General features: G+C 40.1%; 2 protein-coding genes across 5 annotated transcripts in view; one reads left to right on the top strand and one right to left on the bottom strand.

Moving 5' to 3' along the window:
- Positions 1–1284: 1284 nt before the first annotated feature.
- Positions 1285–12529, bottom strand: LOC132988036 (sodium- and chloride-dependent betaine transporter-like). Its single transcript, XM_061055127.1, has 14 exons — positions 12158–12529; positions 11908–12042; positions 11552–11692; positions 11126–11213; positions 9764–9896; positions 5712–5846; positions 5526–5629; positions 5279–5403; positions 4996–5108; positions 4767–4904; positions 4498–4600; positions 4203–4303; positions 3790–3960; positions 1285–2903 (listed from the first exon to the last, which is right to left on the bottom strand). Exons 1-14 carry the CDS (start codon positions 12351–12353, stop codon positions 2781–2783), a joined length of 1806 nt encoding a protein of 601 aa, XP_060911110.1. The 5' UTR covers positions 12354–12529; the 3' UTR covers positions 1285–2780.
- A 2508-nt stretch (positions 12530–15037) lies between these two features.
- jakmip2 (janus kinase and microtubule interacting protein 2) overlaps positions 15038–25201 on the top strand; it is a 35015-nt gene continuing 24851 nt past the window's right edge. For 2 of the 4 annotated variants that reach the window (XM_061055123.1, XM_061055125.1), the window contains exon 1: positions 15038–15198. The gene's annotated coding sequence lies outside the window, so the exon portion shown is untranslated. The remainder of the gene's footprint in view (positions 15199–25201) is intronic. The other 2 variants (XM_061055124.1, XM_061055126.1) reach the window with 1 other exon arrangement.

Here is a 25201-nt window from a genome sequence, read left to right on the forward strand (position 1 = left end):
TGGAACACAGGACAGGAAAAGTTGTGAAATGCTTAAAGAACATCTCACTGTTAATACGGGGTAAATGTACCAGGTTATTAACATGATGGGCAAAGTGGATATCTGTCCTGTGTTCTGATGAGTCCAAATTTGAGTTTGGAAATCCTGGATAACTGGAGAACAGAAGGGAAAATGCAATGCATATCATTATTATCATTTGGCTCAAAGTTTTCTCTCTCTAAATAAGCATTCATGATGTCCACCCATGATGAAGAGTTGACGCGGTTTCATTTCCAGTATCTGATGTAATGTGTGCTGTAGTACCACATGTGAAAGCCTGCATGTGTTTCACTGTTTTGCAATCACATGGAGTTGCCTGACATCTCTGGCGGGCAATCGTGGATTTTTTTCCCCCCACTGATTCTCCCCTTATTGCTCTGCAAACGCTAGTAGAATCTCAACTCCTGCTGGGTGAACATCTGTGATCAGATGAAACAATGGCTTACATTGAGAAAGGAGCTCCTCTGAATGTATTCTTTTTATTTAATCATACTAGATTTGGTTTGCTCATCATAAGATTCAGATATATTCTCTTGACTATACACTATACACCTGCATAATATGAGAAAGATGGGATGTGCAACGTATTACGTCATGTATTACACAAACCCTGTGTTTTATAAAGTTCAACTTGACAAATGTGTTTGTAGATACAAAATATGCGTACTTATTGTTAGTTACCTATTACCTTAATTAATGTCTTTGTCCAGGGTAGAGCCCGTGACTTATGGGGGGGGAGTGTGACGGCCTAAAGGTTGGCCTCTTCCTGTTTGTTCTCTTTGCTGGATGTGTTCTTGTCTCAGGTAGATGTGGGTGGAGTCAGGGAGGACTCTAATGCAGCACACCTGAGCATGCTGGTTTTGGGAGTCTATGAAGCAGACCTGCTCAATCTTCTTCAGGCTGTCTTCAATAGTGAATAGTGAATTGATGGTACTGACACACACGCACACACTACAAGAGAAAACATCTCAGATCCCTGACACACAGGTGACCAATTTTTCTTCATTTCGTTATGACGATGGTTTATATGATGTCAAATAATTGGAGGAAAATGTAAAGTAATTGCTGTGAAGAGTGTCTGTTAGCTGGTTTCATTGAGACAGCAAAAAACTTTCAGGAAAAAAAACTTTTTTATTTGATAATTGATTGTTTGTATACAGGTCATAGACACAATGCATCATATAACACTACTCTAAAATACATGATAAAATACCAAGTTCCTGTATAAATGATGACAAACATTAGTTATTGAGCAGTCCATTATAAAAGACTAAATGTTTATTCTGTTGAAGGTGTACAAACTTACAGTTACATTGTTGTATAGTACAGTGAAATGTTATAAGGCACTTGTTAGAGTACATTCTACTGTATAAGGACATTTAAAGCACCAGTTTGCATACATGTGGTACTTGATTAAAAGAAACAAATATACTGAAGCATTATGAGAAAAAAAGTTGGAAACATCACTGAGCGAAAGGGTTTACATAATATAGCCAGTACCTTAATGTTCTAAATGAAACAACAATAGTCTATTTCCAGTCTAGTCACTTGATTGGACAAGAGGCAGTGTCCATAAAGAGTGCAACAGGACATAAATGTGGTCACTCAGCCTCAGGTGTTCTAAATACCTTTGATCAAAGTTATACTTTGACTAGTGTGCAGTAATTTGTCGACAACAAAGTAGCAAGAAGATGTAAATGTTCTGACTCAGCTGTACTTCTTGAGGATCAGTTTTCTGTGGCATTTCTTACACACTAACCATTAACCATGAAGCATTGCATATTTGTACTGCTGTACATATTTATAACTGTTTCCGCAGGAAGAGAGCGACTTCCAGCACATCAGACTCAGATTTGGGCCTGAATAATCCCAACGACTTGAGATGCCTGTGGAGTGTTGACAGACTGATTTACATCCTCAGGCTCAAGCACCGCTCATATTCCCCACGGTCTCATAAAGAGGAAGAAATAAAAACATGAACTCCTTTGGGCCATCATTACTGTCCACAACATTACTGAAGACTGAGGATGTTTTTTCGAAAAACCATATGGAATGTAGTATGCAGTATGTAGTACTGCACACATATGTAGTGATTATTTCCCCTGTCGCAATGCTCATTGCTGGTGCTTTGAATCGTGGGAAACGGTACACCGGGCTGGCCTGATGTAAACTGTACTTTCTTTCCGAATCATTACCACATCTGGGTATTTTTGGTGTACTGCAGATCTTGCTTTTGTTCACATACTGCATAATGCATTTTGGCCGAATCAGTACGTACTACTAGAATAGTAGGCCGTTTCGTAAACAGCCCCAGAGGTGAGATCCAGGTCATTATGAAAAAGATCTCGTAACTACAAGGAGTAAAAAAAAAAAAAAAAAAAAAAATTGGGTAAATGAAATGCATTATTGCGTCTCAGCGTGGGATTTTGAGTGTTTGTTGAGTTAAGATTTGTGCCGGTTGGCGATAGAGATGAGATGGCTTGGTAACTTGGAAGACTGTTATTAGATTCCATGGATTTAGTGGTTTTAATTGTTTTTCTGTGGTTTATTTGGGTCAGTGTTAAGTTGTTTTAGGGCCAATTTGGCCTCCCAAGGATAGGCCATAAAACTTTATAAATGAGGTTTTCTTTTTTTTGGGGCAAGAACTGTTTTACTGCAAAAATCCTTGGAAGTCTGAGGATTTTGGCCCAGGAAAATCCCACCCTTGTTTATAAAACATCTCTCAGCATAACAGCCTGTGTTCATGGAGTGATTTCCCTTGTGTGGGATAATGGTTTGAGCTCGGTGTGGGCAGTGGTGCCACTGTCTTCCAGCGTAGGAAGCCCAGGGAGGTCGTCCACAGGCTGGCAGAGCACCCATAATCTCTGAGGACGAAAGGACACAAGAGGGAAATTACATTTCAAACGTAGCTGAGAACAAAACAAACTTTAATGGTTTTGCAGGTGCCAGGAGCAATTTCTTCACCAATGTGTTCATAAAGGTATAAAACATATAAAAAGATTTCAATTCAACTTCTGTTGGAAAAACCTTAAGAGCTGCAGAAAGTTCGGGTACCTGGAACATTATCTGTAAACCATTCTCTCTCAACCTCTGCCTTAGGTAGCTTGTGAGGCATCAAACGGGGTTTTGTTTTCCGCCTGGTCAAAGATTTTTTTTTTTAAACTTAAATGAGTTCAAGTTAAGGGAATGAGAACAGGAGGTGAGGATGACTTCTGCTGTGTTACTGCCCATAGTAGCCTGTGCACTCTTGGCTAATAATTACCGGCCTAACAACTGTAAGTCTGAGCTTTCTTAATGAGTGACCATACAATATTATTATGTATAATAAAGTTGTGATGTCTACCGTGAAAACTCAGTGGGGGCTCATTACATTTAAAAAGGAGCGCTCTGAGACAGCTGGTTTATACAGGGTCACAAACCTCCTCTAGTGCTTGATTCATGGTATATTTTGCACAGATGTTTCATGTAGACCACAGGGGACTGTTTTAAAAGGTAGAAAATGTTGATAATTATGTCCTCTTTAATGGACTGATCTTCAATCACTTCACAACAAGGGTGTGTGCTGTCACCTTGATTGTTCATTCTCTACACAAATATGTGTCACACAAGTTTCCCAGCAGATTTATATTATTATATTATTACATATCATATTATGCCTCTTGATGCGCCTCACCGGGGTTTCAAACTCAGTAAGCTGCATTAAGGCAAGTATTTCAAAAGTCAAGGGGAAAACGAGAAGATTGTGCTCACCTGTCGCAGAGTGCCTTCCCCCTGCATTACTTGATATAACACAAAAAGTGGGATGAGGGACAGGGAGACACTTGCGATGAACCAGCCCAAGATGTTTGCCCAGAGGGGATAAACATAGGCCTTACTGAACTTCAACGGGGAATATTTGACGATAGAGAATATGAATGTGCCCTATGATTGGAGTAGACAATGCAAAAAAACACGTTATTACATGATTGTGAAACTCAACAGACAAAAAGGTATCTGAAACAAACCCCTTCATTTACTAGTTAAAACATACTGGGCTTTAAAATAGCAGATAGAAAGCATTACATATGAAAAGTGAGGGGTTGTCACGTGCCGGACCCGGAAAGCAACACATGAAATAAACAAATCCATCACTTGATTGTGAATGAAAAGGACTGAAAACCTACTAAGCAGAACAAGGGAGTGATGTAGCTCCAACAGTACTTCATAAACGGAGATGGACGATAGCCAATCATGTGTGTTATGTTGCCATAGAAACGGTCAGCACCTTTAGGAAATGGAAGAAGGCATGTTTGATCTGGTATTTCTGAAGCATTTCTTAGCAGACCAAACATCAAGCACTTGGTTTGTTGCAAATACTAGCAACCCCATTTCTCATAATCTGACAATGCCTTTTTAAAAAAAAAATCTTTTATATCAAGGAAATAGTCTTTACATAGTTGGCTGTATTGTCTGACTCACCGTACACCCAGGCAATGCTAACAGACTGGCTGAGGGAGAGCAGGAGCAGGGTGGTGCCGCTGCAGACATGATGGTCCAGCAGCTGAAGCAGGTACAAACCTCCCTTTAAACAAGGTCACAAATTATATTCATCAGATCCCACAGCATAACCGACATGTACATATCAGCATAGGTCCTGCTCAGTAACAGAGATAAAATTGAGTTTCTAAAGCACATTTAGCACTACATTATTGTTGTTAAATGTCCAGCTCGGCATGCACTGTACTCACTTCTGTGACCAGAGTGAATCCCAGCAGACAGCAGGTACTGCAGATAGCGAGCAGAACGAGCTCACGTCTGCAGCCCTTGCGCAGATGTGTCGGGAACAGATCAACCAGTGATGTCATCAGGCACTCAAGACCAACAAACTGGAAGGAACCGAAAGGGAGGGAAAGCGAGTCAGAAACTTTTGAATTCATTTAAACACTCATTTACTTTTAGGAGAGCTTTAGCTGGTACCTGACTGTCCAATCCAAGCAGAATGATCATGAGGAAGAAACACACCGACCACACTTGAGGCATGGGCATCATGGTTACAGCTCGTGGGAAGGCAATGAATGCCAAACCTGGACCTATACACACACACACACACACACACAGACGCACACACACACACACACACACACACGGAATTTAAAAGCTATATTGTACACATTCAATTACACAAAAGCAAATGACGTATTCAATTCACTGAACATTTTGATGCACATTTTAAGCATGGTGATTATCAATCAGTTCTTGCCTGATTGGGCTACTTCAGATATATCCACTCCTTGTTCGTAGGTCATAAAACCCAAAATAGAGAAAACGGCAAAGCCTGCCACAACGCTGGTGGCACTGTTCAGTAAACACAAGTAGAAGCAATCCCTGAAAGAAAAAAACAAAACTTTTCAAGCACTTTAAGATCTTTGGACTCTTTTTATTTGAGAAACTTCTTGTAAATATTTAAAGGTCAGCAGTCTGCCAAAGAAAACACTGAAATGACTTACTTGTAACAGTCATTGTTGTACGTGTTATAGCTCCCAAGAGAGGTTAGAAACCCAAGGCCAATCGCATAAGAGAAGAAAATCTGAGTGCCAGCATCCATCCACACCTGAAAAGGTCGGACAAATATGTGTTTATGTGCACAGCTCTGTATTCAGCTCCATAGATTGTGTTTGAGGTTTTTTTTGTACCTGGGGATCTGAAAGGCGAGAGATATCAGGGTAGAGGTAATAAATGATTCCATCCATTGCCCCGGGTAAGGTAACGCCGCGTATGAGCAGAACCAACAGCATAACGTAGGGAAAGGTGGCTGTGAAGTAAGCTGCCTGAGAGGAGAAAGGTCACACATGACTGATATTATTATTATTATTAAAATGTGAGACTACTTCCATCGTACTAACAGACACAAAACAGAACTTTTGCAATGTTAAGTTAACCCTGCCGGACCCTTAAACAATCACATTTGAACAAGAATGTATGACTCTAAATCTAGAATTGAAACCCTTGCAGCCACAATGTAGAAATAGCAATAACACACACATGCACTTGTCTTAAACCGTGAGCCGACAACACGTTGATCCAGCGGCTTGTGAGGCTATCGCAGGTCAAGTCAATCAAGCTTTCAGCCTTGGCTTTTTTTCAGTTGCAATATTTATTCCAAATATAATTACCGAGTACATTTGGATATTTTTTTTAAAGCAATTTCACAAAAATATACCTAAAAACATGGATTTGCAGACCTTTAATTGTGATAATGTGTGTGCAACCATTCATCAGTAACTGTTAGCTGGGCCTCTGTCTGGTGCCATGCATTGCAACCAGCACAACAGTTAATGTGTGAGATGCCAGTGAGAACAAATATCCTATTTATTAATGTTAGGTGGGGGTTGGTTCTGCTGTATAAATCCAATGAAGAAATCGTGAAACAGACTGTAGATTATAACACCATTTAATCGGCCGAGGTCAGACAACTTCACCAAACAGGCATGCTTACAAATCGCTGACTGACAAAGTAACAGTGTTCACAGTGCTGCTTATATTCTGTTAAAAGGTGCAACCCACAAATTCCTTTCTATTTGGGTACATCACTGTAAATTTGTATACGTAACAGATGTAGACTCTTTGTCTAGCAAACAGTTGTTGACAACATGTGGTTGGCTCTTACACAAATAAAGATCTGCTACTATTTAGGTGTTTCACCCATATAAGTTTACAGCTTCAGACACCCAAAAGTAGGAGTGCTAACAGGTGGTAGACAGACTTGAATAAAACATTTCACAAAGTTACCAAGATGAATGAATTTCATGAAAATTCGTACTAACAATTAACTATGTAGCCTACAATTTATGTTTAAGGGATTTGGTGATAGGGGTAAGTTAAGTACAGTGAATGTATTCATTTTTCCTAGCTATAATCTTATTTGCAATTAGTATCTACAGAGCTTTTGTGGATGAGTGTGAGCTGAAATCTTGAAGAGGTTGAGCTTAAAAAATAAGGATTCAATCAGGCATTAGCTTAATTCATAGCTTTCAGTGACGTCACCAGCGCGGAGGGCTGGAGGGCAAAAAACACTCAGGAAAGTAACGGCCACCGTTGAAAAGCCTGTAGAACTGCAGCACAGGCTTTTAATTTAACGTCTCCTATAAACGACACATGACCTGACAACCATAGCAAAACTAAGATATTAAGATAAACTTTGAGTTTGGGGCACTTGCGATACTTTAACAGCACACGGGACACTAACCCTGGTTCAACAACAGCGTGCGAGTGCTGCTCAAAGCCAGGGATGCAGCATTCAGATCAAGGGACAGGGAAGCATACAGCATTTAGCTCTGCATTCAACTCCATCCAGCCCAGCAAACTGGTCAGCAAACTGCAAACACTGCAGCTAGGAACCCCCCTCTGTCTGTGGATCCAGGACTTCTTAACCAACAGACCTCAACATGTCAGGCTGGGAGACAACATCTCCTCCACCATCATCCTCAACACCGGTGTACCCCAGGGCTGCGTCCTCAGTCCTATCCTCTACTCCCTGTACACCCACGACTGCACACCCACCCACAGCTCCAACACCTTCTTCAAATTTGCAGACGACACCACCATTGTAGGACTGATCTCCAACAACAACGAGGCGGCCTACAGAGAGCCGGTCCAAACATTCTCTGGGTGGTGTAAAAACAACAACCTGCACCTCAACACGAAGAGAACCAAGGAGATAATAATTGACTACAGGAAAAAACAAAAAACACCCCACAACGCACAAAAAACCAGGAAGAGGTGGAACGTGTCTCCAGCTTTAAGTTCCTGGGAGTGCACATCTCAGAGGACCTGAGCTGGAGCCTCAACACAGCACACCCGATAAAGAAGGCACAGCAACGCCTCTTTTTCCTGAGGACCCTGAGGCGCAACAGACTTCCTCGCGATCTGCTGAAGAACTTTTACTGCTGCACAATCGAGAGCATCCTGACGTACGGCTGTACTGTCTGGTACTCGAGCAGAAGAATCTTCAGCGGATCGTCAAAACAGCTCAGTGGATTGTTGGCTCCCCTCTCCCATCCCTCAGAGACACCCACTCGCGCTGTCTCCACAAGCGAGCCTCAAACATCTGGACGGACACATCTCACCCCGGACACTGTATGTTCACCACCCTTCCCTCAGGCAGACTCAGGACCATCCGCACACGGACAAACAGACTAAAAAACAGCTTCTATCCCAGAGCTGTGGACAAACTCCTCAACCCATAAACAAATAAAATGTATTTATTTAGTCATTGCACTAAAACTGTTTATTTACTCATCCAGTCACTGCACAATAATAACTGTATATACTTGCAAATACTTGCACCATAACTTCACTTATTTGCACTATATCTCTATATTTATATTTGTTTAATTAATCAGTCACTGCAAAATAATAATTGTATATATTCTTTAAGTCACCACAACTGTCTGTGTTTATTATTATTATCATTCACTGAATAGCAACTGCTCTGGCCACTTTTGCATACTTCTCTTTCATATCACCACAAATATATTTTTGTTGTTGTTTTTGTAAACGCTGCTGTTTAGGATTGCTGCTAACGAAGTTTCGTTGTGTCCTCGTATACAATGATAATAAAGATTCTATCTATCTTCTTCTATATATCGCTAGAAACGGCAAAGTCTGTGCCGGTGTTTTGGTTAAAAGAGTTACCATGTTAACTGGTGACTGTCAGCCGAGTGAGTCTGGTTGTCGTACGTTACGTCTCCTAACGAAAGCCTATTTGTTTAACTTTCATTAAAACATATCTCAAAAGTAATTTTGACATGATAATAATAATACAAAAACGGAACAAGGCACGAGGCATTTATTAGGAAACTTTCAGTCGAGTGTGTCTGAAAGTCATCAGTTAACATGGTCACTCTTTTCACCGTAACACCAGAACGTCACTTCGGTGATATTGCTGATATTTAGGGGAGAATCCCTCTCCTTACATCGCTGCAGGATGAAAGTCTACAAACATACAGGCAGCTTTATGTATTATTGATCTGGGTCAATAACGCTGCTGTTTGAGAAGTGAAGGGCAAGAAATTCCACATCATCATTTAAATGGATACTTCACCCATTGAAACATGAATCTGTATTGACATTGGGTCATATATGTAGTAGAAATGTGAAATAAATTTTGAAGTTGGTGCCTTCTTGGCCGAGAAAAGGCAGAAAGTGTCTTTTTGGCTCATGTGGATGAAAGACACCAAATCCTAGAATGCACAGCACCGCAGGCCACTCCCACTAAGGAGTCCGTAAGGTCCTCAATTTCAGAATCAGAATCCGAAATACTTTATTAATCCCAGAGGGAAATTCGATAGTTACAGTTTCTCCAAAATGTACAATATAGTAATAAAAACATTTACAGACATATTTACTTCAACACATAAGGCCATTTCCTCAACAGATTTTCAGACTTAGAAATACAGAACTTTCCAGTCTCAGGGGGAAATGAGGGCTGGATGCACCGCCATTCAAAAATACTTGCTTACTACTGATACAATGCTTAATGCAAATGCAAACTTCTCAGTAGCGTACAGTGGTAGAGAGCCTTTCTTGTCCTCCAGGAGGCAGTTCCATTAGAGTGTGACGTCACGTGAAAGCTATGAATTGAACTATTCTTGTAAAACAAATCTCTAACTGATGTGAATTTTTGAGAAGCTGTTCCAAAAACATGGAACATTTATGCATGCTGTAAAGTGTTTTAGCAGCCTACCTTTCCTGTTGACTTGATGCCCTTCCAAACACAGAAGTAGCAGATGACCCAGCTCAGGATGAGACACAGGACCAGTTCCCACCTCAAGCTGCCCACCTCTTCGATACCTCCAGAGATTTTCAAAACTCTCCGCCTGGACACATGAGGGGAGAATTAAGTTACAGTTGAAGTTAGAGAGTAGCCAGCAATAAACTATGATGTAATGTGATAGGTATTAAGATAATCAACTTGAGGTTTGCACAACCTTTTTTGTAACAAGTTCTTCTATCAGCTTCCTGTCTAACCATCAGCTGTGTGCTGCCTACATCACCCAGTGTGTGGAGACTTTAAGGACAGAATGAGAGTCTGACACCCTCAGACAGACCACCATGAGACAATCAAGACCTTCTCCAGCATGCCAAATTCTGAACAAACAACACAAGGACCTACCCATCCAAAATTGAGACGTTGGATAAACCACTTTTAACCTTTTTGGCCCAATACAGCAGAATATAGAACAAAAACAAATACAAGATAAACTACACATGCACGCCTCCTCACAAAGCTTACATGCTCTGGACACTGTATCGCGGAGCTCTGAGGTTCATCACTAATTTTAAATCCCTCACTCATCACTGTTTGTTGTATGAACGTGCTGGATGGACCCTATAGACTCCAACATTGCCGTACTCTAATCTCCAAGTCTAGTTTAGGTCTGCTGCCTGTCTTGGCCAGGACACTCTTGAAAAAGAGATGTTTTAATCTCAATGAGTTTCTTTCCTAGTTAAATAAAGGTTAAATTACAAAAAAAGAAAACATAGTCTGGAGTGCACCATCACAACTGTCTGGATTCTCCAAATACCCTGAAAGAACTACAGGACAAAATCAAGTCATTGAAACTTAAAAGGCCTGCAAACTTGATGGCATCCTAAACAAAATGATAAAGATAACAGACCTCAAATTCCAAAGGGTCATTCTTAAACTCTTAAACATTGCACTTAGTTCGGGGATCTTTTCACCCAATATATGGCCACAGATTTGCTGTAATTTAACAGGAGAGTCATTGAAAATTCTTAGCTTAAAAAAAAGGCAGAACAACAGCCCAGTCACAATAATGGAAGAAAACAATGTGTCAGGATGAGTGAGAGAAAGTTGGTGGAGGAAGTTGTAGGCAGGCTGTGTGTGAAGGGGAGTTAAGATAAGATGTCTTTATTGTCACTGTACAAGTACAATGAAATGCTGTTAAGGCAAGCCTGTAGATGCCTAATATCAGAAAATATACAAATGTACAAATACTAAAACCAATCTAGATTTCAATGGAGTGTTGAAAATAATTATTCAGAGTGAGAAAGGGGCAGGGATCGAAACTGTGAGCTAACTTACTCCCAGAACTCCACAACAGGAAGAGTAGTGTTCAGTCTGGATATATTACTTAGGGACATGTTGAGCTGGTTTAAGTCCAAGCATGACTCTAAAAACAACAACAACAACAAAACAAGTTGTTTAAACATTTTAAACTACATCTTTAACCTTGATGCATTCACAATATATATTAACATGCATATTATCTAAATGCTATACAATCATTGCTCTTTCTTCTCACTAAAAAAGTTGTACACAAAACTTCTAGCACAAGTTAGAACAACTGCTGTCTTCTTTTTCCAACAATATTCTGTGAAAGGAGTTATCAATAGGCTAGCATGTTTTTAAGTCTGCTTAAAAGAAACTCTTCATGCTTCATTTGGGCATTTTTAACTTCTTAATTCTACAGGTTTCAAGCTCTCTGCTGAAAGCTGCAGGGCAGCCTACCTGTGTTCCAATAGTTTCCACATGTGGTCCAGGGCAATTCTGCACTGAAGGATGAGAACAAGTAAAAAAACGCCCAAGCAAGGATGACAATATAGGAGGTGCCACTGAATGCAATGATTAAGTGACTGGCAAAGCCAATTCCTGTGAAGGAAAACGAAAAAAAAAATCAAAGGAGGTTTACAGATAATACTTTGATGTTGCACACAAAAAGGAGTTTATATCATAAACTTCGTGCCTGCTATTGCTATTGATAAGGATTTGGTGCGTAATAAAGGCGCCATACGACAAATATTGTATCGGCATTAATGTGTTGAGTCTGTGTCAGTGAATGCTACAATAATGCCACTTTTATTTACCCTGGAAAAGCGGACAAATATTTCTCCAGCAAGTTGTCGCCCCTTGGCTGGTGTATTGTCCCAAGGCAGTCTCGAGGAAGAATAAGGGGACTCCACATGTAAATATGAAGAGGATGTAAGGGATGAAGAACACACCTGGGAAAAGAGGATGTAGCATACTGAATGCAGTGAGAAAAAGCGGTAAAAAATAAATTTAAAAAAAATGTTGCTCGTTTGACGTACTGAGAGCAACGGTTGCAGTTGCACTCACCTCCGCCGTTTCTGTAGCACAGGTGAGGAAATCTCCACACATTCCCGGGTCCGATGATAGCTCCCATCACAGTCAGGATGAACTCGGCTTTATTCCCCCAGTGTCCGCGCGACTCCACCTTTTTAAGCGACTGTGGGTATCCTTTAGAATCAGACACAGAAACTGTGTAGGTGCCATTCTGTCCATTCATCCCCATCGCGTCCCCTCTCAAATCACTGCACCGTTAACCTCCTAAAACAACTTAACTTAACAACTGAAGTTTGACATTGAATGTCGTACGGTTGAAGAAGCTCACTGCAGACAGCAAGTGACCACGGAGTTTAAATTGTGTCCGAGACATGGTCGGTTCTAGGCAGGGTCAACAGGGGCCAGTGCCCCTGTAACACTGAGCTTGCCCCCCCCCGCCCCCCCCCTGTGGCCACCCCTCCAAAAGGAAGAGCCCACCCTAATAACACATACACAGTATTTGACTCAACAACTGGACTCAACAATCTAGTATTACACACTGTTACTGAAACAAATAGAAATCATGTTATTTTATGTTGTGGTATTTTATGATGTGTGCTATTATTTGACATAATATATATTTTTTAAAGCGATCATCTTTCGTTACAGCTGCATGTATGTCCCATACACAGCCTGCAGCACATAGGGGTTTATTTGTGTGCGAGGGTCAAACATTGTATCTTGTTGCTGCAGAAGGAGTGAGGGGGCGTGTCTTACCCCCCTGGCCCCCCCCCCCTCCCTCTCAAAGTTGATACATTGACATTTTAAAGGCATTTTTTTAAATTCCAGGGTAGAGCTGAACATGCGGGGTTTAGTTACCCTTTCAATTTAAAGAGTTGTGCTTACCTCAGTCATAAAAGAGGGGATTTGTTTTCAGCTTCACCACTGTAGGTGCACAACCAGCGCAGCAGGCCCAGCTTTGTTTAATAGCAGTGGATTGTAGCTTACTCCTGATGAATATTTGCCAATAACAGCTAACAGGCGCATTTCTGAAAACAAGATTAAGTTATTCCTTATAAAGATATTTCATACCACTTGTTTTGTGTTGTTTAAATAGCTATTTGGATTTAAGGATACCCTAATACTACAACATATTTTTTCCTTCTCACATTTTCTGAATTTAATTATATTCTGGGGGCAGGATGGGAAGCTTTGGGGGTCGGGATATGACCCGTGGACCACCAGTTCGTGATCTCCGCTCCAATGTATCGTCCAGTTAACTCAAGCGCATTGGAACATGAGGCACATTTTACCTTTCAAAGTACCTTTTCCAAAAATAACATTTGAACCAAGAGCATTCTGCTATGCATGAGCAATGAGTACAACTCACTAAAATTGTGTTATCTGATGTGGTTTAATTTGCACCGTCTGTGGTCTGACATTTGTAAAAGGGAGCCATTAAACCCCGTAGGTAATGGAGGTTATAAATACTTTCATTAATAGCAGAAAAAAAATGGTATTTCATCATTTCATATTGAGAGGTATGAAACATTTCACAATTCTTGAGCTTGTGTTTCAATATTCTGGCAATGTCAGAATCACCTTGTTAATATGCAGAATAAGCATAAAGAGTGAATAAAGAGTATAACGTAAACCTAATTTCTCCAAAGAAGATGTTCTGAAGGCCATATGAATCCCCTGTAACACATTTTAAATGTGATTTGTTGGCTTTACCTTAGTACCAGTAAAATGTTTGTTAAAACATGTTTGCATTTTGTACAATTTAAAGGGTGAAAGCAACAACAAAAACATGAAATACACTTTAAAATATCATAATTGAGCAGAAAACCCATGTGGTTTGAGAGATAGGCTCCTGTTAGAATGGAGTCAAACAATCATTGATAATAAATTTTGTATGGCCTCTGTGGTGGAATTTCTGTAGTTATTTAGTCAGACCTGACAGAGTTCAGTTCAGAACACCAAATACAGCTATCTGCAAGGATGTTTGGTAGACTTATTGTCTGCTCCAGTGTAATTGACGTCACAGATTAGTCTAGGTGGGTCAATGTGACACGACCCTGATAATGGTAATGTCTTTTGGGATATATGCGATGCCTTTCGAAAATTTCGGGAGATGTGATTGAGCAAGACATGTGTGATGTTGAATCATGTCTCCTCATGAGTATTCTTCTTATGTATAAACTTTCATCAAAGTAAGCCATCTGAGTCAACTGAGTCTTATTGTGTGGAGTCAAGTCTTAATAATTTCCTCAACAGCCTCTACTGTCAAAACACTGAAAACACGATTTGTCTCTCATTTGTTTTCATTTGATCAAATGTCATTTATTATTATTATCATTATTATTATTATTATTTAATTGGGGGTGCTGGATAGTCAAGTGGTCAAGATGCATGCCCATGTACCGAGGTTATAATCCTTGTCGCTGAGGCATGGGTTCAAATCTGACTTTGGCCCTTTGCTGTATGTCCCCCCCCCCCCCCCCTTATAACGAATTGAAAATAAACAAAATGTTGCAATATTAGAATGTGTTAAAATGACATTTCAGGGACGGTTTTTAAATAGCCTTAACATCTGTGAAAGACTAACTTCTTCGTGCGGTGCAATAAGTGAAATCAAGACAGATTACATGTGTGGCAGACTTACATTTTTTTTTTTTGAGGAACGATACGAACAGAATGTTTTTGATATTTTAAAGAAACGCTGCGCCTGTGAAACGCTGTCGGGTTTGGGAAGCCCGACTGAAGGCTACTGTATGGACGGTTAAAATGGACATTTCCTGTGTGTGTGTGTGTGTGTGTGTGTGTGTGTGCTTGTGGACTGCTGCGGCACTGGAAGCCGGTGGCCGAGCTGGGAAACCAGTGAGCTCATTCTGGCTGCACGGTGGAGGAGGAGGAGGAGGAGGAGGGCGGGGCTCCCAGCATCATCACCACCGGCCATCACTGCTTCATTGTACGGCTGCTGCTGATGCTGAGATCACAGCGGAGGGGGAGAAATTCTACAAATCGAAGGAGCTTGTCATGGGCACGGTTTGTCAGATATTAGGACTCCGCACTCGATGAGGTTCGATTTCAAGGTAAGGGAAAGCAAAGTGTCTATAAATAGCCCACCGTCTTTACTGGTTTTATCATCGTCTGAACTGGTAGTTGACTAGCGGGCCTGCTGGTTTGAGTCAGGTTGATCATCACAAGCAGCGGTGCGAGATGCAAACAAGACTCGTTTAATCGTGCTCCTGCTTTGAACTACCGAGGTAATCTTGCAGCTATAGTGCACACATCGGGCTTATTTTGCTTAACTCATACGTATCCTCCTTATTTTGAGCGTTTAGCTCCATTAGCTTGCATGTCGGAAGTGGCAGAGCTCGGCCTACACAAGCAAGCCGCTCGAAGATGATGAGGATGGAGCTCGTGTCCGCTATGGGGATTTTTTTTCCTCTCTCGCCATGCATGGCCATCTTTACACACGCCGACTCTCGTGTAGCCTACGCGTGTTGTCTTGTTTCTACAGCTTGTACTTGCTGTACATGTTGTGCAGTGAAGCTTCCAGCTGCTGATGCTTGTGCTTCAGGTAAAAAAAAGAAAAAAAAAAGCAGATGTGCATTTTATTCTTCATGCATGCTTTGCAGCGTGTCGTACCCCCTCCCAGGTCATCACACATAAGTGGGTATGTTTTGAAAGGATGCTGCAGTGATGGTGGCAGGAGGATGCTGTATGTCCACAGTGTACAGGCAGGGCCCCGATCCAGACTGAGGCATCAGGTCTGGAGCCTGCGGCTGCCTCAGGGTGTTACACTGGCCTGATTTACACACCACAGTCGTGCTCGGGAAGGCATTTGTCACACTTCTGTTTTTAGGGTCAGCTCAGATGTAGGCTATAGTGACTGGTTACAAGTTAATAGGTTATAGATTATTGGTCAAAAGAAGGGCCATTCAATAGCACACATTGATGGAGCAAATAAACAGAGGAAAAAACATAAAGAGTCTGCATGAAGTGAGACAAATTAATCTTCCAGATGAAGCACAATTTAGTCATGATGTTTATCTGCTTTTGGATCAGTAGTCTAATTTTAATATCTGTCACTATTTGACAAGGTTTTCAAATATGATTTCAGTCTGTAAAAGAGAAAATCACTGTTGGTTGAGTATAGCGGAGGCAGTGTTTTCAAACCTCTTTGATCATTTTACATGCCAGTAAGTCGAGCTCCATATACTCACTGTACATTGACATTGAGGTCTTTATTTAATAGGCTTTAGTGTTGGACCATATTGACTGCTCTATACTCCTCTCCAAGGTGATAAATAAATGTATTGTACGTCGTTAGTGGTCCGTTGCGGACATTTTACTAGCTTTGACTAATATTTGTCTCTCCACCACAGCCAAACAAATGTTTGTTTTGGTCAAGTGATTATTTAATTAAAACTAATAGATTTTTTTTCTTGGCCTTAAAATGATGGCATCAGGTAGGAACATGACATTTTAGTCTGGGATACTGATTTTAGGCCGGATCAGAGGCTGATGACCATCACTAATTCTACAGTGAGTTCGGAGATATTAATATCCTCCTTCCGTTAAAAGTCATTGGTGCCTAACGTAACAAATCCCAAATTTGGCATTTTGAAGGTTGGATTTATCGCAGCCGCGAGAATTATGCTGCGAAATTGGAAGCCCCACTGAGAAGGAATGGACTGACGAAATGGTTAAGATCTCTTCATATGAAAACATGTTGGGAAAACTGAATGTAGGTGGTAAGATGAAAGAGATATGGGATCTGTTTTGGCAACACGTTAAAATAAGGTCATAGAATGGATTCATGTTGGTGGCTGTACCTCTCTTATGTCTGTGGCATTATTTTGTTATTTTTGTTATCACATACTGGGAGATGACTTGCATGCTCTGCCTAAGTGCTCTGTACTTTTTTTTATTGGTATAAGATGTGCAGCATTGTTTTAAAAACTAATTAACTAAAAAGTTAATAAAAACTTTATATATATGTGTATATATATATATATATATATATATATATATAAACAAAAAAATATATATATCCTCCTTCCGGTGTTACTGCTCATCTTAAATCAGTTCGACAATCTCATTCAAGTCATCTGTTATGTGAAGCATTATGTTGGATTTGGCTGGGCTGCACCATAAGTTAGGGCTTTGAAAAAAAAGGAATTTCTAAAAAAACGTCAAAAGTTTAACTTTTACTGTAAAAGAATAAGAGTAAATGGAATTGATAACCGACAGTCATATTACATAAAGCCACATAATCACAATCTAATCCTGGGGGGGTCAGTTGGATTATACCCAAAGGTTTTGTTTGGATTTGAAAACTAAAACTACATTTTGGTTACATGTAATGTTCCAGAACTTAATGCACTTTAAACTAAATGAAATATGTGAACAAGAGATGATTACGATGCACTCTCCTGCTTTATTTTCAGTCTTTGCAGGGTTTTGTTTGTTGGTGTAATTTGACCTCCAGCTGATGGATCAGAAGCTCTTTTTTTTTTTGGTCTGACATAAGGAACACGAGAGTGCCGCTTGACTTCGTGATGGCACTTCGAACCAACTTACATCACAACCACATCCCACTCTGATTAAACTTAAGTTGCTTATTGACGTTGGAGTTCTGGCAACACTAACTGACTTGTGCTTAAACGATTACGTAACCTGGATTAGTAATAATTGGAAAAAAACGATAGAATGCGATATTTTTCGCCGTAAGTTATATTGATCACAAGGGAAGCAAAGATTAAGTATGAACACATGACATCACTACATCTGGCTGTCTATAGCCTGTCTGTAGGACTGGGTTTTGGTAAAGCTGGGATGTCCGGTTCCTTATTGTGAATAGGAAATGGAAGAAAGAGCTTATTCTGTGTTGATATGTTGACATTGATCAAACTTAATAATGATAAAAAGTCAAAAATAAATGTGTTTTTTTGTGTGTGCTTTTCCTTTGGCCTTTCCTCATCATGTGGAATTTGACCAAGCACCATCCAAACCATGTCCTTATAAATGTTCTCCAGGGACATGTTGACTCAACTTTGGATCAAATGTATTTTAATCTCAGATAAACATACAAATTTAATACATTCCTTATTATTGGGAGTTTTTACTTGATTCAGGTTTTCCAGTAGCTGCTTATTTTTATACGATCTTGGTGGAAAAACCCCCACACACTTTTCTTCAGAGCTCTGATATCTTACCTGTCAGGTCTCGTGAGCACATTTCTTAAAGGAAGAATATGTGATTTTTCACACTTAAATGTAGCAGAAATCAAGTATCTCCTCTGAGAATAACTCTGTGAGTCATGACTGTCTACAGTGAGTGTGACGCCAGAGTCCCGCTGTCTGTGATGCTTTCCAAGCTTTCCGAGCCGTTTGTTTAATTGAGGGACTAGAGAAAAGAAGAATAACATACTGTACTCACTTCCTATTCGAATGTCACATAAGCGTTTCTACATTACGGTCATTTTGTGTAAATTTATATGCAGTGTGAAGATACGAGCATAATAAAGATCGCTAGCATTCGCATGCTAACACAACAATGGTAAATGGACTTGAGTTTATATAGTGCTTTACTAGTCTTCCGACTACTCAAAGCACTTTTACACTGCATGTCACACCCACCCATTCACACCATTCACACACTGATGGTAGCGGTCACTATGTAGTAGCATCCATCAGAAGTAACTAATCCCATTCATACACCACCACTGAAGCAGCGGGGGCGATTCAGGGTTGGGGGTCTTGCCCAAGGACACATCGGACATGTTGCCCTCGCTGGGGATTGAACCTTCGACCTTCTGGTTGAGAGGTGACGACTCTACCAACTGAGCCACAGCCGCCCAATGCAGTGCGAGTTGTTTCGGTTTCATGCTGGTGCTCAAGGGCGACATCTGCTGGATCAAAAAAATCGCATATTCTTCCTTTAAAGGCTTGTGAAAACTACATCCATGGTCCAGAAAAGAGAGCTTTTTTTTTTTTTACCCTGACCGAAGGCTGAGCATTGCTCGTATGCAGTGTTGTGACTGTGTAGTGGATGACAGATGGCGAGGTCCTGATATAGAAAATGTTGGCTCAAGGTTGGAAGATTTATTTTGGGATTAAAAAAACTACAGAATGCAACAGCCTCTTGTTTATGAGCAGGAATGAACATGCCCACTTATTTCTAATCTCTCTTACATGCTCCCGAATGAATATTTAATGCCAATTTCTAACTGTTAATAGCCTGAAATTGATGCAAAATGCAACTGGCTGGCTTTTTCTCTCTACTACGCAGTTTTCTAAGTTGCCTGTAATGGCGTGGTAAATTTGGCAAAAATGGTGTCACATATTACAATATTATGCAGCATTTCTAGCCAGTTCAAAATGATCTTAAAAGAGATTGTAACATATTTGTATGTCTTTAACGATAATAACTCAGGATAACATCAGACTAAAGGCTGCAGGCAGCAGCATGGCTGGCTTTGCTGTTATCACTCTGCCAGACTTTGTCTGCATTCTGCAACACTAGCATCCAAATTTGGTGTCTGAGGAGTCAAAAGTGGGTCATGGTGCCAGTGTGCTTTATGAGAAAGGTGTTGCTGCAGTCAACCTTCCTGTGCAACTTTAGCATGTTTAAGCTCATTTTATTGCTTTTAAGAGTGCTAGTTAATTGTATGGTTTAATAGTCAATAGTGTTTTCAGTGGAAAAACTCTGATTGAAGCAAAGTAGAGTCCCTGATCAGCAACAATTGCAAGATGGATGGAGCGCGAAACCCGCCAATCTCAGAACCTTAGGCAACCATTGTCTATTGTCTGACAGTGATAAATACCTCTGGGAACGAATGTCAATTCATCGGTTATTCCAGTAGAAACAGCGGTAGTTGTTAAACGAGTTCTATATTAGACTATATTTTCTGTGCGCTGCAAGTTCACCCATCAAGATGTGTAAAAAATAAGCTCATTCATTACTTGGTTCATGTCATCTCCTGTCGTGCCCGTTCACCGGTTACTGCAGGACTCAGTTTCACTATAAATATTAAGTTACACAGAAGCTTTACTTTGGCTTACTTTAATGATATGAGACTGTAAAGAAACCAGTTAATGGATCTTGAGCAGTTCATTGATGCAAGCTCTGTAAGGTTTGTCCTCGAGAGGAGACGAAAACAATCTGTGAAATGTTTGTTTGTTGAATGAAGGTCAGATGGATAATTTCTGATGCATTCCAGGAAGTCTGGAGATCTAAACACTGATTTGATTTTTGCGACCCAGCTTCAAGCAGATTATTCTCTCAAGTACAAATTCTAGACGTTGAACAGATTGTTAGCTGCACTTTTATGCTGATATCTGTTTATAGAGATAATAAAGTGTCATCAGCTTACTGCAGATAGGAGCCGGGTGTCTAATAAGCAGATTACATACCAGCCTTTTAATATGTGATTGGTCAATTCTTGGACTACAAACGTACTACAACTGGAAACCAGAACACTTTACATACCAAAGACTGGTTCTGCTACTAGCTAACTGTCAGGAATGTCAAACATCTTGCAGCTAAGGAAACAGAGGAAAAGTGAGGGGGAGAGTTGTCCTTCAAATATGAATATTACAATGAAAGCTAATGTTTCTCAGTTATGGCTGAATGTGTAAGTTGACAGCTTTCCTATCACGTTAGCCACAACAATATAACAATGGAATTTGTCGGAGACTGTGACCCATCAGCCTTCTTAAGGTGAGTGTCTAAAAAACTCCCTTTATGATCCCTAATAGTATCTAATAGGGCTGGGAAATTAATCGAAAAATAATCAAAAACGACATTCAGAACCTCTAATCGACATAATCTTGCCCATGTCGATTACTTCGATTATTTTCAGGGCAGAGTCACGTGACGACACGTCCAGTCCGCGACATGGAAGCAATGTCCGTTGTTTGGACATATTTTGTCTTTAGTGAAGACGACACCGAACAAAAGTAAATCAAATGTAAACACTGCGGACAAACTTTTTGCAAGAAATGCAAGTTATTTATTATCTACTGTTTTAGAGAAGTTAATCTCTACTTTAAAACTGAAATGTGTCGTTTTCATTCCAAGCGATGCTTTGATTTCAGTTTGAAATATTCAATAAATAACCACAAAATAGTTAATCAGATATGCACTCATTTATTAGAAATAATATTCTAGCTTTAATAGTTGAACATATTCACAGTAGAGACCATCTCAGTGAACTATGAGGGCAAAAAACAAAAACACATTTTTTTCATTAATCGTAATCGAGGTAAAATGTTCAATTAATCTTGATATTGATTTGAGGTTATATCATCCAGCCCTAGCATCAAATTATTTGATATACTTCATAACACCATTGGCTGCAAGTTTTAAATCTGCAGGTTGTGAGAGAAATTTCTTCCAAAAATATGAGAATTTTCCCTTTCTCAATAAAATACGAACACGATCTGATATTGATTCAGGAAACCTTTAAGACGTGATCACGGAGAGAAAACATAATGCTAATGGGTAGCCAATACAACCTATACACAGCCTGCATACTGCTCAATGCTCCCTGCCTTTACCATCAAACTTCTTATAGATTTGAAGTGTACAACAAAAACAAACAACCATCGAGCTGCACATTTAGATAACTGGACTGAAGCAAACTGAACAGAACACATTGATGGGACTGGTTAAGGAACATCTGGATGCAGTGTGGGCTATTCCCTGTAACAGTCCTGTGAGGGTATGTAGTGTGGGATATGTACATTTATTTATCAGCAGCTTGTTGAAAAGCGTCATTTTTTTACAGTTATCACCTGTGTTTATGTGAAACAGTACATTATTGCTCTTAATTCGCCTGCATTTTTACAGCAATTTGTTGCTGTCCTTAATTCATATTGCTTCATTGATGTGACTCAGTGTTGTGCTCAACTCAAGCCAAGTGTTGCTTGGGGTGCAGTAACAGATTGAGACAACAGTCCTTGTTGCTCGCACAAATGAGAAGATTTGACATTGGTGTGCCAGGAGACATTGGGTAAGAAAGACCTCAACAGCAATGATCTCCACGTTCCTCAAACAGCTTGTTAATAAGTAATACCAAGGATTGAAGATACTGTTTCATAAATGTGTTTGCTTCCACTCTGGTCAATAATTGTGTTTCCACAGCGAGCACTGCGGTCGACGGCGCACGCTGCAAGTACGCTGGACATCATAGAACGACCCAGCCAGGAGGTCAGACAAGGAATTCCAAAGAGCGTCTGGTCAATTTCATAATAAGACATAATATACGGACTGATGGTCGTATTTTTCCATCACTTTATCGACATTACGTCAAAACAGGCACCAAAATGAACTCCCGTGCTCACGTTCCAGAAATGGAGCCGGTGGGGCAGGGCGCGCACCGTCCGACGAAGCAAAACTGTGACCGCGGCGTGCACAGAGTATTGTGGAAATGAGGAGCCATGGCAGTAACTCTGCTGCGCTCACGCAACAACCAAGTAGGGCAAGGCAGAGCACGTGCTGTCAAACCGAGCAAAACCATGGTGCTGATGGAACGCAGCACATATGGACTATATTGAAATAAGCAGTAAACGTGTGCAGCAGAACACCTGTGTCTATGCTATCCAGCTTTCCTCACCCTAAATACACATCTTAGTGATGATTTCAGTTTAAACCATTCGAATACTAATATCTTTAAAGAATACTTGTTTTTGGATCACCATCTAAATAATATGTAAACATGTGACAGTCTCATAGATGCCAACTGTCTGCTTGCCCTGCTCCTTAGACTGTAACGTAACAGCTCTTTTAAGATCCAGTTCTTTAAACCTTTTCTGGCATACAGTAGACATGTCTTGTGTAAGCTTGTGTTCAGTTTTGTCAGATGGTGCCATTTCTTCTTAGAGGAGCTACCAGTGGAGTTGTGTAAGGTACTGTTTCACTTACATGTTTCTTTTCTTTTGTTTTTTTCCTGAAGTCTTGCATTGATGTTGACTTAAAATAGTCGGGATGCCTGCAGAATATATTGTCTTGTTTAATGCAATTTCAGCGTTTCTTTTATGCTTTGTTTGAAACTTGAGAGACAGTGTTATAACTTAGGGAAACTATGATTGTCTTTTTGTCCTATTTGTTTTGGTGTTTGCTGTGAATTTATTTGGAGATATTTTTTTTTTTATATATCTGCAACGTTGATAAGGACCTCCCTCCCCTTTACTAACCTTGGTCCTTTCTATTAAGGGTGAGAATCACAGCTCACAATACAATACAGTATGATGTGATGTGAGAAGCAGAGAAATCTGTTTAGAGGGCCGTAATAAAACAAACAAACAACTAAACTATCAGTAGCCCTAGCTAGACCCCTGTGACGTTTCCCCTTCAATCTGAATGTCGGGGAGGTAGAAACAGAAGTGTTACAGAGGTGAGACTGTTCAGCGGGGGGAGCACAGTACTGTGTGTGACTGCATGTCTAACTGTGTGTTATTTAGAGCTCCACTACGCCGAAACACAATGTGAATTCACAGACAGGGACAACAATATTACGACGGCTGAGCTCACTTATCGAACTTTTGCGGAAAACGCAGTCTAAAGAAGGCTAATATTTGGCATCAGGAATACTATTATCATATCACATAAGTCGGGATGATGATACATGGCCAAAACAATATTTTTCCCTATTTTCTCTAAGCATTGAATCTTTTATTCTAAAATGGTGTATCCTGTATAAACAGTTCACCATCTTCATCTACAGTATATACCATGTGCTGCAAAAACATGCATTTCTGTGCAAAGCTGCCAGCAAACAATTGGCCTTTTTTTGGGGGGGGGGGGACATTTTAGAGAAAGATGAGGTTTATTTAAGACTACTGCATAGTCCTGTCATTTCAATGTCTTGTGAATACCATGGTCAGTATCTGTGAGATGAAGACAATTGAGCATAACATTGCAGTTTGATCAGGGTGCCTTTAAGGTCGAACAAGCTTTGTTAAAAATGTATTAGATAACAGTTACTTTCTATCCTTACTTTAAATCAGAGATATCTTCTTTTGTCTCCTGTTAGTAAGTATTTAAGCAATTCAAATGCAAATCTCACCGTGTGAAAAGAGGGGAGTGCTGAGAGCAAAGGGACAGTGGAGTAAAGATAACCTTTGTCCTACACCCACAAAGAAGTAAAAAGATAAACAGCATCAGTAATACATTTATGAATTCAAATAAATGTCAAATAGGTTAGACAGTCGAGGTTACATCCGGTGCATGGCCTATCTGTCTGTGTTGGTGATGTGTTCACTCGACTAGCCGGCAGATTATCTCTCAGTGCAGTCTGAAAATGGAAAATGACAGTAATCAGATTGACTCAGGCTCTCAGCAAATTCATATGGAGTCTAACCCTGCAGAACAGTATCTGGCTGCTGTAGACAGTTTGTAGGTCAATACAGTATTAGTCGTCATGGTGAGTCGTGGTTGGCTTTGTGTGATCAGGGTATGTGTAGTATAGGACCAACAGGGTTATTATAGCTGAATCAGCAGTAATAAACATAATAAACATCTCATAGAAACATTAGTGATGACTCGGGGTTTTCTCCCTCAATGCAAATGACTTTTTACACAAATGTTTGCTTTACTTGAGCAGGTGTATATAAAAAATGAAAATACCATACCAAGATAAATACAGAGTTTGATAGCAAATAATGAAAAAGAATGATTTCAGTCTGCATTGTACATCCCTTACCAGCTTTAAATGACACATTGAAATGTAGTTGACATTTTAAAAAAAGACCTAGAGCCTGCGAAGACTGCTTAAAAAAATCATTGAAGCTCTAGAATATTACAAGCAACCCCAATAAATTAAGATAGTGTTTTTCTAAGAAAGTGTTGGCTCTGTGAATAATGAAAACAACGGCAAAAGAAGCTTTGTAGACACATACAAAGCCTTCAATGAGGATAGTTAAAAAGGCTTCAGAGAATCTGTTGTTACTTTCCTGTCTGAGAGAGGGGCAGCAGAAGTGTGAGTTATACAGGCTTTCTCTCATACTGAATAGTAACTGGAGCTGGTAGGCTTTTCCCCTTTAGAAATCCATCATCTACTAAGAATAGCTTACGAGCAGGCAA

This window comes from Labrus mixtus, chromosome 14 (assembly GCF_963584025.1).
Source record: "Labrus mixtus chromosome 14, fLabMix1.1, whole genome shotgun sequence".
Classification (NCBI taxonomy): domain Eukaryota; kingdom Metazoa; phylum Chordata; class Actinopteri; order Labriformes; family Labridae; genus Labrus; species Labrus mixtus.

Excerpts from the sequence above, each read along its gene's own strand:
- LOC132988036 (XM_061055127.1), bottom strand. The coding sequence starts at position 12,353 with ATGGGGATGAATGGACAGAATGGCACCTACACAGTTTCTGTGTCTGAT. Across the intron at positions 11,214-11,551 it reads TGGAAACTATTGGAACACAG|AGTCATGCTTGGACTTAAAC; the intron begins GTAGGCTGCCCT and ends TGTTGTTTTTAG. Across the intron at positions 9,897-11,125 it reads CCTGTTGTGGAGTTCTGGGA|GCGGAGAGTTTTGAAAATCT; the intron begins GTAAGTTAGCTC and ends TCATGTGTCCAG.